Here is a 13,954-nt window from a genome sequence, read left to right as displayed (position 1 = left end):
CAATTTCGGCAATAAATCATTGTCTTCATCAGATAGGTGTGTCTGATGAAGGCAATTATGTGTTGCCGAAACTGTAACACAGATTAGTAATATGTGTTTGTTTCGAACAGATTTTATTTATTTTTTTTTTTTATTTATGTTATACGTAGTTTGAAAGCAAAAATGAGCAACATAGTTCTTTTGTTCCACAAAGTCTTCTTTTTCTATCCCTCGCCTTTTTCTATCATTTTGACTTTTTTTTTTTTTTTTTTTTTTTTTTTAAATATAATAAAAGCAAAAGTTCGAAAGAACTATTTCATGCAGACTTTAACCGTAAAGAGCATCAACAAATGTTTAAAGTTAGTATTGACTGTTGTCTTTATCTTACTGACCATTCGCTTTCAGGTGAATACATTTTAAATACAAAATATTTAGTAATCGAACTGTAAGACAGGTAAAACACGACCTGTAAATTTTTTTTAAAAAAAAAAAACAGCTATATTATGTTGAAGTATACTTAAGATGAGTCTATGCAGCAAGGAGCATACCGGAAGTCTATTACTTACAATTCAACCAGGGTAAAAATTTCCTCCACCAATTTATTAAGGTAATAGCGAATCAACACTAAAAAAGATATTTTTTTAGCAAAATTATAATTTATTCTCAGATCACATAGTATTTTTTTTAAAAAAACTTCATATATATATATAGATACATATATATATGACAACTTGTTTTTTTATCTATACATACAGTATATTCGTTTCCAATGTCTGCTTATAAAGTACAGCACTGTTGATATTTAATTTAAAAATGTCTTTTTTTTAACGTTTTCACCAAGGATGCTGTTTCAATACCACAGGACTAGAAGAATTTAAAATAACTTATATAATCATATTTTTCTTTCCTTTTTCCACCTCAAAATTACAAAATAATAAAAAAAAAGCAGAATTCTTCAATTGACATTCACAGAACATAAAACAAATATACTATTTTTTCTCACATTGTAATGATTTGTGTTTTCGTTCTTATGTTATTACCTTCATTTTCTTTTACGAAACAAAAAAATGTTATCACAACTCTGTCATCTACTTAAAATTGTAAATAAAAAATATTATCTTAATCTTTTCTTCCTTGTTTTTCAATATATATATTATTTTTCTTCTATTTTCATGTAAATACTGAATACATATTTTCTGTAACTCAACAAGTAAATATCTCACTGCATTTGTTTAGAAAACAATCTACAGAATGTAGACTTTTTTCATTATTTTGCATTTATTTTCTTTTTTGTAAATAATTTCTTTACTTTGAAAACGAAACTTTTAATTACATTTCAACAACTTTCATTATGTCATGCTGCCATAAAATGAATATAGATATATATTATGAATATTAAATATATATCATATATTATATATATAGGTATTTATATGAATAATAATTGATTACCTTTTTTATAATAAGGAAATTAATCTATACTTTCCTTGAAATGTGAAAAATTGTTGTATTACAAAACAAATAAACTTTATACTTCTTTTAATGTTTCTGTTCTTTTTTTCCTTAGATAACATCTACTTTGAAAAAAAAGTGGTAAAAACAATTAAAAAATGGACAGCGCATTGTCGTTATATGTGATTGTATATGTACGTTCGTGCAGGAAGATAAATGTGGTTCTCATACATATTTTGGTATCACCTTCATTTTTCTCTCTTTTTATGTAGATTTTTTTTTTTAGAAAAAAGGAAACAAATGTGCTATGGCTCGCGTAAGGTGGGTCATTCTTATCGAAAATAATAACAATATTAATAATTATTTTATGATAAAAAAAAAACACCTTTGCAAAACAGCAACAAGATTATTACACTTTATAGCATAAAAAGTCTGCACATGTTTTATTTTGTGTATCACTATTATTATTTTTGTTGTTGTTGTTTCAGAATGATTCCACCATAACGACAATTATGTTTATTATTATGAGAATAATAATAATAATGTTTTCTTTTGTTTACACTCATCACATCTTCATCACCATAGTAGAAGTTCACTCTTGGCACATAATTTTTAAATTTCTTTGTGTTTATTTATTATTAAATAAAAATTATTCTATATATATATATATATATATTTCTTTTCGTTTGTTTGTTGTTGGTCTTGTAATAAAGGCACTGTGTGACTTTCTGTCCAACTGTTTATGCAAGGAAGGAGTGTGTTATCGCGCAGGTATCTCTAGGAATGCTATCACGCATATATTTTGTCTCCCTATTATACAGTTTTTTTTTATCACTCGCGTGCAATAATAATAATAATAATAATAATTTTATTTCTTTGCAACTTCTTCCATTGCGTTTATTGTTGTTTTTTTATTCTTTAAGTCTTCATTCAGTAAAGAATCAAAAAAAAAGAAACATATTTCTCTCTCGCATGTACACTCACATCCATACACATAACAGCAACAAAGAAAAAAAACAAAAAAAAGTTTTTTTTTCTTGACGTAGTTTATCTTTTGTTTTACTTCAAGTTCTTTTTGTTTGTATAGTATATATATTATTTATTTCTTTTAAAAAAAATCCTTCGGTAAAACACACTTGCGCACAACATTTCTTGTTTTAACTAAAACGCCATTTAAAAAAATCACTAGTGTTCACTTAGGTCGTCGAAAATATCTAAGTACGACATAACCTAAAACACGAAACACCAACAGGAACAACAATAGTATTAATGTGTTCGCCCACAATGGTAGGGTAGCTCCTTGAGCCTCCAGGATGTCTTGCACTGGAATGTGTGAATTTGTTTTACACGCTGTGAATTTCGACGTTGTTGAACACCTGAAAGAAAGTAATACATTTTTCGTAGTAAAACTTGGACAAAGGAAATGTTGAGCAAAAATTCAATATCAAACGCTAATACTTATAATTGTTACACGCTATTTAATCAATCTATAAGTAACATATCATCTGAACAAAAGCAGTTAATTAACGGCATCGAGTATTTTAAAATCAATGCTCGAAAGAGAAAAATAAAATTACACTAAATAGTCAGTGGTGGATCTTGAAGGTAAAAACTGGGAGCAACTAAAAGCCAGACTATGATAGGTATATCATGTGTTTACTATAAACTTTCAAAAATATATAAATAATAGCTTAAATTAATTTTGTCACTCAAAAATTGGGGGGGGCCAGGCCCCAGGTCCCGGGGTAGATCCGTCTCTGTAAATAGTTTCATAGTTATCAACTGCTGAACAAGCCATCACAATTTATTTATTAGCTTTCGTATTTGTCTCTAATATGTCACGACGTTTCAAAAATTACCTTATACCTTCTTCAGCTATTCAAACAAATGCAAATAACGAAGATGAACCTTAGAACCAAACAAGTATTAAGCACCTATCTAGCTTCAATAATGGTAGTTATTTTGGGTTTAAATTCATTTCTTTCTGAAACTAAAAGAAACTTAGGACCCAAGTTTACTGTAAATTTATTCTATTTAATTTGGGTTCAGCACTTCTACGTATTTGTATAATATGGGTATCACGTCCTGTACATTATAGTACCATAACTATTAGAAAACAAGATGAAAGGCAAAATAATAATAGTAATATTTACTAACATGTCTTTAATCTGAAGATTTTGGGGTGAGTAAACTGTTTCATTCCATTGTATCCTTAAAACTACAACGAAATTAGTTAATTTCCCCACCTCTGTAATTTCGGCCACCTCTCTAACAGCCATTTCATGTAAACAGCAGTTTCCCGTGCTGGTAACTTATTAATTATTTGTAAGCCGAAATAGCTCTACGTGTAACTCAGAGCTTGGCTTTGGTCACGAATATTCAAAACTTTTTTGTGTGTGTGTGTGTGTGTGTGTGCGTGTGAGTGTGTGTGTGTGTGTGTGTGTGTGTGTGTGTGTGGGTGGGTGTGTGTGGGTGTGTGTGTGTGTGTGTGTGTGTGTGTGTGTGTGTGTGTGTGAAAAACTTAAACAGATACATCCCCAGAACATCCTGATGTTTCGGGAAAGTTCAGTAACTTGTTAAATAGCTAAGAAAAACCATAGTAACGGTAAGCCGAAATAACTTGCCCCAAGGCGGTACTATAGAAGGCGGTATGCTCGTTTCTCATATATGTCGTTGGAAGTTCTACAGTTTCCTGTTAGTTTTTTTTTTCTTTGTTTTCTTTCTTTTTTAAAAAAATTTCTAAGATTGTATCTTAGTAAACAGCAGTCTAAAAAGCAGTTAGGACTGTCTAATCTATGGAATATTTAAAGTTTTATTAATTCGTTTAGGCGTGGACTCCAAAGCATTTTGTGTCCCAGGAAAACTTCCAGTGTATCACTAATAGATGGTATGTCCAAGTTACAAATGTTCATTATCATCTGACCTCAGCAGAAGGGATAAAGAGATACTAATAAACTGAAAATGTGATGGAATTAAGTATTAAACTAAATATTCTCACATGTGCTATCTTTTTAAAAGGAACATTTAATTTTCGGCTACTGCATGCTTTCTTGTAAGTTAAATACTAATTAAGATGGGGTGGAAATTTGAGTTCCCTTTGAGTTAGCACGGGAGTCTTGAAACATTACTTTGATTGTCATAATTAACTGTAGTTATTTAATACAATGGAAATTTTCAATGGTGTTACAGGTGGTAACAAGACAGATTTCACTGTATTTTCTTTCTGTATAACTAAGCAATAGATGCCAAATTTAGTGCAAAGGTGAACAGAAAACAACAAAAGAAAACGAAAATATGTGTTTGTTTCTCACTGAACTTGAACACGTTACAGGATTTAATAATATCAAAAAATTTGTCAATCTTTGTAAATCTTATAATTGTTAGTACTAGTAATTATCCAACTGCCACTTAATCACTACAAAAACATCTTCAACAAAATCATTGAGCAAAAAATATTTTGAGGCTCCCGACCTTTCCCCCCTCCTACCTTTTTATGTTATGGTAGATAATGCTCCTACAAAAGATTTCTGAGGATAAAGATCTTCCATTTTCTAAAAGTTTACTATATACTGTATTACAATCAATAAAGCAAAATTTTCTTTGGATACTTACTGTATTGGAGAACCATCACTGAACTCAACAATCTGCATATTTTGGTATGCGTAGTGGACCATACTCAGGTACTGCATCCATTTTAACCACGACGGAATATTGGTTGCTAAGTAACCGCCAAATAATTGTGTGGCTAGCGTATAGAGGGCACTAATTGTTATAGAGACTTCCAGATCCATGCACGAGGCACCCACAAAGAATCCTACACTCTACAAATGAAAAAATATATATATTTTCATTAAATATTGATTTTCTCAAATCTTTTTGCTTATAAAATATAAATACAAATTCTATGCAATAAAAGTTTTATCGTCGTATTGCACATTCTGCCTGATTTGTTTATTTGAATTACAGTAGAAGTAACATACTTGTATTCTAATCAGAGATTAAGCTAAGATTTTGAGACTTGTTGAATTTCTTTGTAAACCAAGAAATTTCTTTCAACATTTTAGGACTTTGTTTAGCATATCTAACTTTACATCCTAAACTACTTGTAACACAAGAGAATTACTTTAGCAATTTCGTAAAAATGAAAAGAAATACCAACTATAATTTTCTTTCTCATTTTTGTTTTTTTTAAAAACTAGGATCGTTTATATTTATAAAATAAGGCTGATATTCGAACATGGAAAAATATTTGCTTTATATTTATAAAATAAGGTTGATATTCGAACATGGAAAAATATTTGATTTACTTTTATAAAATAAGGTCGATAATGGAACATGGAAAACTATTTGCTTTATATTTATAAAATAAGGCCGATAATAGAACATGGAAAACGATATGCTTTATATTTATAAAATAAGGCTGAAATAAGGAAAACTACTTATCAGAAAATAATAAAAATATCACATAATACCAAAAAAAAAAAATGTCCTTTATAAGTATTTCGCTGAATATTTCATCAAATATCTCATTCCAATATGGCGCCTAACTGAACGATCCATAGCTAGTTTGCTGATCTTTAAATTTTTATTTCCACTCCTTCCCCTTATTTCTAATGACGTATTCACCAAAAGGGCATATAGTGTATATTTGGCTGTAGGCAGTGCTCAGCTCTTTATATTTATTTATTTATTTATTTTAACAATCACCAGATACAGCTCAGAGGCCATTTTACACTGGATATACAACAACAACATTAACAATGGAAAGGATTTGGAAAGGTATCGGTCAGGGCCTGTTTAATAGGTACCATCCCGGCATTTGCCTGATAGGACTGAGGGAAACCCTGGAAAACCTCAGTCAGGATGGTCGGCAGCGGGATTCGAACCCACGACCTCCCGAATGCGAAGCCAACGCTCTGCCACTTGAGCTACTTCGCTCGGTATATACAGTATATTATACACACAAACACGTAGTCGATGCTTAATGAATTGCTACTTTTGTTATATTATGTTTCAAATCTTGTGAAAAAGCACTAAGTGCAATACAAGAGCTTAAATGAAGTAGGACTGATATTTAAAAATGACATTAACTACTGCTCAAGTCAAATCAATAAGAGTTCTGTTTAGTATGTTGCTGTATTCGTAACCTTCTATTTATTAGGGTAATAAATTAAATATTCGATACCTCTCCTTCTGGTGTGTATAGATAGACGTAGAAAATTTCAATTCAAACAGATGGAAAGTTAATTCTAAGTAAGTAAATTTCCATGGATTCGGATCAAATCATCAATACTTGCAATATCTTACTTTGTTTCTTCTTATACGAAACCAAATATTTAACTACAAACTTCTCCCGATTAAAAAAAAGGGAAATGTATCACCAGGAAAAGGATAAATATGTAAATATCACCAATATGTTAAAAAAAAATAACAAAACGACCAGAATTTAGCTCTTTTCACTAGTCAAACTGTCTAGCGCGCCTGTTAGGATTGTCCAAGACACGATAAAAGACAGTATTTTCATGACGAATGAGTGTTCTTCTAATAGAAACATATATTTTCCGAGATAATACATTGATATCCTGGCAGATTTTCGAGACAAAGCAGTCTCAAATCTTCTCTCGTGAGCAATTCTATTTTAGTGTATGAAGTCCCAGGTTCAATTCCCTGGAGGAGAGCATCCAACGCACTATAGTAATTCAGATCCATGCTGACACAGGAAGTAAACACAAATACAAATGAATGAATCAGTTAATCAAAGAGAAAAATGTACTTACTTGAGCGACTACTGTATTTAACAGTAGAAAGCCCAGAAGCGTGAGAAACACTACAGGACTATGGAAACCTAGCATGGGATATGAGATCAGTAAATACACCGTAGGAAGAGTTATTGTTAAAGGAAGTTCTCCGACCATTTTCGCCAGGTAATACGCTGATAGCCTATACGCTCCGGATAATCTTTCCTTATTTATGACTTCTCGTTCAGAAGGAACTGAAAATAAAGAATATATACTGTTACTATTTAAAAAAAAAATAATAATAATAATTATTTAAGTTCATAAGTTAGATATAATATTGCTGCTTTAGTTCAACACTAGGATATTTTTTCAAATGTTATTTCGATAGTAGTAGTAATAATAATAATAATAATAATAATAATAATAATAATAATAATAATAATAATAATAATAATAATAATAATAATAATAATATATTCATTGAAGTCTTCTTTTTATTTCTTTGGAGCTAAAGTTCTCTGAGTACAGCACTAGATAAGACAAATAATGAATTATTATTATCTGGAGTGATCTACTCTTAAGTGTTGCCTTACACAAACAAATTCAACTTCGTGGACGAGTTGTGATTAGGAATAAGTCCCTGAAGCTGTCTTCCTCCGATGATAATAAATTAATATAATAAATATTAGTATGAAATAAATCAATAATTAAACGCAAATATTAGCTCTTACTTGGCCAAGAATGTCTCGAATTGAATTTTCCAAAATAAAATAGTGCTTAAACTACTAACAGAAATTCAAAGAGTTTTCTAAAATATTTTCTGTAATACAACTACAATTTGAGACAATTTGATAGTACAGAGCGTTGACCGCTAGTGCATGGCGTCTTTGGTTCTATCCCAACTCGCGTCAAGTGAGCTTTGTGGTGGACAAACACCGTGTGCGTGGGTTTTCTCGGGGTCCTCCCACTTTCTTCATTCCACCATTTCATTCATTTCTCATCATCACCGTCTCCTTTAGCTTAGCCGGCATAACCGTGGGACGTGAAAAAGATTTCACTTCATTTTAATTCAATTTGTTAGTACACTTCAATTAAATACATATATAACTCTTTTGGTACTTAACCGGCAACAGGCTTTATTATCCTTTGTGTTTCACTAACCTCTCACCTAACCAACATACTGACTACATTTGCCAACAAGTAACTGTGTAGTGAACTTTGTAACTAAGTGACTGTAGTTACGTTATACGAGATAATTTGAAACCATAAGATATTATCTAACTTCAGTTAAAGTTCTATTCAAAAATTACTAAGTTCTAACTAGGAATGTGTACCTTATTAAACAAAAAGATTAAAAATAAATCAATGTACGAATTAATTATATCTAATTAGATTTTCTATCTGTTGCCACCAGCAACAACAGAAATATCCATACCATATCATACTTTTTTTTAAATTGTCCTGGTATTAAAATACAGCAGTGACAATACGTAGTTCAGAACAAATATACATGAACATGAATTACGAATATGAGAACATATAATATAAAGATTATGTTTATATATAAAAGAATAACATAAAGACCCCTGTGTAATTCAGTAGAGAAAAACTACTATACACAATTAACCGAATTAACAAATATCACATTTTCGATCGCTTTGGGCATTATCAGGCAAAGAGAACGACTCACTCAAAACCCAAAGGAAACTACAATAATCTTATGTGTTAAATCATGTAATTATTATGATAAAAAGAAATGTCTAGATAATATAGATTAGATTTAAAATATTAAAACTATACCAAAATTTTCATAATAGTAGATTTTCAAATTTAGATTATGATTACCAATGATATTAGGACCTATTCAAATTTAAAGTATTATGTACTTAAAGAAAGAAAAAGAATATTCTCAAATGAAATGCATAACTGTGTGATGATTGTTTCTCTCCAATAATCTTATTATCTTTCAAGCATAATGGAAGTTTAACTTATTCTGAAAAAAGTATGTTACAATAATTATTTTTTGATAAGTTACAGTTGCTGAAAATTTGTGAAAATTGTAAAACAAGAATGAAAGTCGATGAACGCGAACACATTTTCCCAAAGATTAAAACTATTCTTAGGAGCAAAATCAAAAGTATCAATCGATCAATCTGGATAAAATCATCCCTTTTTGTCTTCAAATCTCTATGTCACAAAATCACAGGTAAGTCATATAATGGCATACCAACAGTTGCTATTTACAATCAAATCTTAAAAATTGTTATACTATGTTTATTCATACAAATTGACTTTTGAACAATTTTCATGTTCAAAACAAACAAAAGAGAAAGAGAAAAGCCTTACGTATATTGGTTAAGAAAACCTTGGAGCAACTTAGATTGATTTACTTTGCAAAAAATATAAATGGTTATTTATATTAATACTTACATGACGCTAGCGCACCAAAAAGGGCAAACAACATCCAATACGTCGTTGAGAAAAACATCCATCCCTGAATGTCGTGCAATGATTCCTCCTTCCGTTCAAGTTGGAACCAAAGTAAACCCGCGAGCAGCCCGAGGCCAACGGTTTGTACCCAGTTAAGTTTCGAAAGCATTCGAGGTCGTGCTTCCTGAAAATTCCGCTGAGATAATACCTGTCAATGAAGGAAATATATAAATAAAATTGAGTAACTTAATTAGTTACTTTAAAACTATAGACTTCAGAGTTGCCACTCTTAAATATTGAATCCTATGAAAAAGTTTTTTTTTTTTTTTTTTTTTTTTTACTTTTTTACTTTTTTTACTTTTTATTTAAGTGAGTGAATATTTTAATGTCGGAAGTATCATAGCCCAAGATCATGTATTACATTTGCCAACAATGTAATAATAATATCCATGTACAAAAGAAAATGGAAAATTTAAAATAAATATCTAAGGAATTATGAGGTTAGGATAAACCCCACATAAAGTAATGAAATTTTATTCCAAAACTTTATCAAGGAGCAAAAAAAGAAAGAAAGAAAATAAAAGAAGAAACATGAGCGAAACAAACTATTGCAAAACGATGAAGACTTATCTTTAGATACAATTTTCTGCTGAAATAAAATCTATAGTTTAAATATCTGCGGTTTTGAGTTTTAAATTTTGCTTTCAACTGAGACACTGTTTTCCACAGCGTTAAATTTACCAAATTGGCGTGATTGAGTAATCAGAATTTGCTCTTTGCAATCGGAAAGTCTGGAATTCGAAGTCTGAGATATCCTGACTGGAGTTTTCTTAGTCCCATCAGACTACGGACAGATTGAAGCCTTTAATATATGAATCCTAGTTGACTTCCTTCCAAATTGTTGGTGTTGCTAATGTTTCAGGATAAAATGTTCTTTTGACTGTATTTGGAACTTCGTTAATGAATGAATAAATAAATAAACGGGATGTATAAAATTCTGCTTTCAGTTGAGTTGATTTTGAGTTTAACGTTCCTTTCAGCAGCGAGGCTATTTGAGACGGGTCCTACTGATTAACGTGGAATTCGAACCGCATGAGCTCCCGGGGCAATCGAACCCGGGTCTCTCACGCCAAAGGTGCGTACGCTAACCGCTTAGCCACGAAGGAGCTCTCTTCCTTTCAGTTATAGTTTGTGTTGATAGAGTGGTGGAATACCACGGAGATTGTTGGGAGATCCTTCGTTTCTCATCTTGAAAAATTGTTGATATTTAAAAATTTTGGAATTGTGCTTCAAAACTAATTCAATCTGCATCAATTGTAGATTTCACAGAAAAGAATTCGTAGAATCGTAGAATTCGTTCAATTTACGGATACTCTTGTGTACTGCCTGTAAAATATATGAAGTAAATTGATATTGTACCCTTCAGGTCTTAATAAAATTAGAGTCCGTTACATGTATGAACAAAATATTGAAACAAATATTTTTTTTTTTTTCGAATCAGGTATCAAAAAAAGAAAAGAAAAAGAAATAGAGAAATACGAGAGCGAATGATTTAAAAGATACACCGATTTGCCTGATGAATCAAGAAATGGCAAAACTAGAAATGGGAGAAATATATAACAAATAGCAAATATAGAATAAATGAGATTTTCGAAGTTTAACAATGAATTATCTTCATTTCTAATACGATTATATACGTATATCTATGTGTTAAACTAAGTAATACTTTTTTTTTATTTTTCTCTTTCTTTTTTTACATTATGTATGAGTGTAATCGTACTGCATGCATATAATGACCTCTATAAGAGCGTATGCTCACTAATTAGGTTATTAATGTTTTCCATTGTTCAAGCTTTGTTTTTTAGTATACGTAAATTTGATTTCAACTACTCACTGAGCAAAACAATATTTTTATTGTATAAATTATTAACGTAGATAGTTGGTGAAACTGTTACACGTTATGATCTTTACAATAAACGTACTGTTTTGCTGAGCGAGTAATTGAAATCAAAAGATTATTAATATACATCTGCAAGTACGTTTCAATATAATACGTTCTTCTGCTTCTTGTATTGTGTTAAAGTTCCACTTCTACAATATAATTTCTGTTATTTTGATAACTATAATCTTCCTGAAAGTTATTCGTTATGAACAATTCTTATATAAATTATTCTCATGACAGATTATGCCAAAAAAAAAATAAATAAATAAATAAAATAAAAATGCAAATAATGAAAATGTTATTGACTCCTCTGTATGACTGACAAAAAGAACAAAGAAAAGCCAGATAGAAATTATCAATACTATTTTGTAAGAAATATCCCTTTCAAGTATTTTATTTTAATAAAATCCCATCAAGGAGCTAAAAAAAAAAAAAAAAAACTCCCTTTCATGGGGTAAATCTCGCCATCTAATAGCATTGATTCGATATAATGAAGTGTGTGCAATTCTATACTGAGAAATCTTTTGAAACTATCTTCACAAAGTCTCTCTATCTACAGCAATTTTAAAAGTCTCTTAAAAAGATTTTACCTTGAATTGGGTCCAAAAACATGTCGGCCACTGCCAACTTCCATCGTCTTCGGTACCACTGACTGTAGATGAAGCATGGCTTTGGGTGTCATCCGACCACGACGATCTGCCGCTATCGTCTTCATCTTTCGCTACATGATAACAAAAAGGAAGACAATTATACTCTTGTTTAAAAATACTCCTAACGAAGTTCGTTAGTTATTCATTTAAACTAACACAGTTTCCTACCAGGAGAAAATACCAAAAATCTTTCAAATTATATTTGGGAGCATTAACTTCGCAAGAATACAGTGGGGAAGTAGTGTAGCTAGGATCTACGTTTGCGGGGGAGAAGGACTGGAAAAAAGAACCTATTTCACATCTACAAACATTTCGTTTACCAAGTATGAACTATGCAATATTATCTTTTAGTCCTGAGAAACTTGACCACTAAGCCTATTATTCTCTGGTAACACTGCTGCAAGTGTGTGTTGACCAAACGAACATTATTTTTCGCTTTCATTTTGTCTTCTTTTCTCGTTGTTGAGAACAGTAGAATTACGGATCTAACTTCTCGCGAGAGTATTTCAGGTATTAATAAGAGACATGTGTTCAAGTATCAGTAAATAGTAGCATCGAACATACACTTCTTTTTACGAAGTGTTTGGAATACAATATAATATATATATATAGCGATAAAAAATAAGTGTATACGTCCAGGAGTAATCTCAAGTATACCTTCCGAGTTTTCACAAAATTAACTATCGTTCATGGAAATAAATTAGGTCATCCAGAAGTAACTGTTCATACATTTTGTAATATTTTTACCGTAAATAGTGGACAGTGAATATTACATTTGCATCACATATTCCGTAAGATGGTTGAACTTCTAGTTAAATAAAAAAATGTACAATATTTTGGTTAAGTGAAGACCAACTAAACTAACTAATTAACTCTACAGCCCATGTAACCCGAAAATTCAATCCCGGATTCATAAAAACTCTGCACTGACTTTTGCCCTTAGCCAACTTGATCCAGTTTCTACTCTGTATTCCTATTTCTGCGAGATGCTTCTTAATATTGACTTCTCATCTGCGTTTAAGTCCTCTAATAGTCTTTTTTTTTTCAATTGGACTTCCAGTTAAAATTTTGACAGTGTTCCTACTTTTTTTTTTCATTTTGGCCATACAACCTGCCCACCTGAGCCTCCTAGACTTAATGACCCTAACCATGTTAGGTAAAAGACGAAAGTTGTGCAAGTTCCTCGTTATGAAGTTTCTGCCATTCCTCATTCCCCATTCCCATTCCTCTTGGGTTCGAATATTTCATCAAAATAATTGGAAACCTAATATAAATTAAACTATCTTTTATATAATTGTACTGTAATTTCGACGAAAAGTGACAAGATTTTCAAGAAAATACGTCAGTTGTATCATCTTTAAAATTATAACAATAAATATGTTTAATGTTTATAGATTACTTAGAAATAATAACATAAATATTAGTAAGTATTAAATTCTGCGAAATAGTAAGCAAAAATAGAAGTTTTATGTGTTAAACGAGAATGCAATTTAATGTTTCGGGAAAGGGCTACTTTAAATTTGTGTCAGCGTTTGATCCAAAAAAAAAAAAAAAAAAAAAAAAAAAAAAAAAAAGACAGTACTTCTGTAGTATCTGCAAACGTTCAAATACAACAAGTGATACGAACAGTAATAAATTAATAAGGATATTTATGATAGATTTATATTTATTAATTAATATATTAATTATCATAACATGCTCAAACGAGCTTGAATGTGATTATTGCTTTGACTTGTACGTCTTTGCTTCAAGTTAAAGCTTTA

At 30.6% G+C, this 13,954-nt stretch overlaps 1 protein-coding gene across 5 annotated transcripts in view; it reads right to left on the bottom strand.

Moving 5' to 3' along the window:
• Positions 1 to 615: 615 nt before the first annotated feature.
• Positions 616 to 13,954, bottom strand: part of E23 (ABC transporter G family member E23) — a 362,062-nt gene continuing 348,723 nt past the window's right edge. For all 5 annotated transcript variants that reach the window (XM_081736747.1, XM_081736749.1, XM_081736748.1 and 2 more), the window contains exons 10-14: positions 12,132 to 12,262; positions 9,600 to 9,807; positions 7,209 to 7,423; positions 5,044 to 5,252; positions 616 to 2,807 (exon numbers count right to left, since the gene is read on the bottom strand). In XM_081736747.1, the coding sequence (XP_081592873.1) occupies positions 2,624 to 2,807; positions 5,044 to 5,252; positions 7,209 to 7,423; positions 9,600 to 9,807; positions 12,132 to 12,262 (947 nt within the window). In that variant the 3' untranslated portion in view covers positions 616 to 2,623. The remainder of the gene's footprint in view (positions 2,808 to 5,043; positions 5,253 to 7,208; positions 7,424 to 9,599; positions 9,808 to 12,131; positions 12,263 to 13,954) is intronic.

The sequence above is a fragment of the Thermobia domestica genome, chromosome 13, assembly GCF_964235325.1.
Source record: "Thermobia domestica chromosome 13, izTheDome1.hap1.1, whole genome shotgun sequence".
In the NCBI taxonomy this organism is placed as follows: domain Eukaryota; kingdom Metazoa; phylum Arthropoda; class Insecta; order Zygentoma; family Lepismatidae; genus Thermobia; species Thermobia domestica.
Note: the sequence above shows the minus strand (reverse complement) of the source record. Positions and strands in the feature narration are given on the sequence as shown.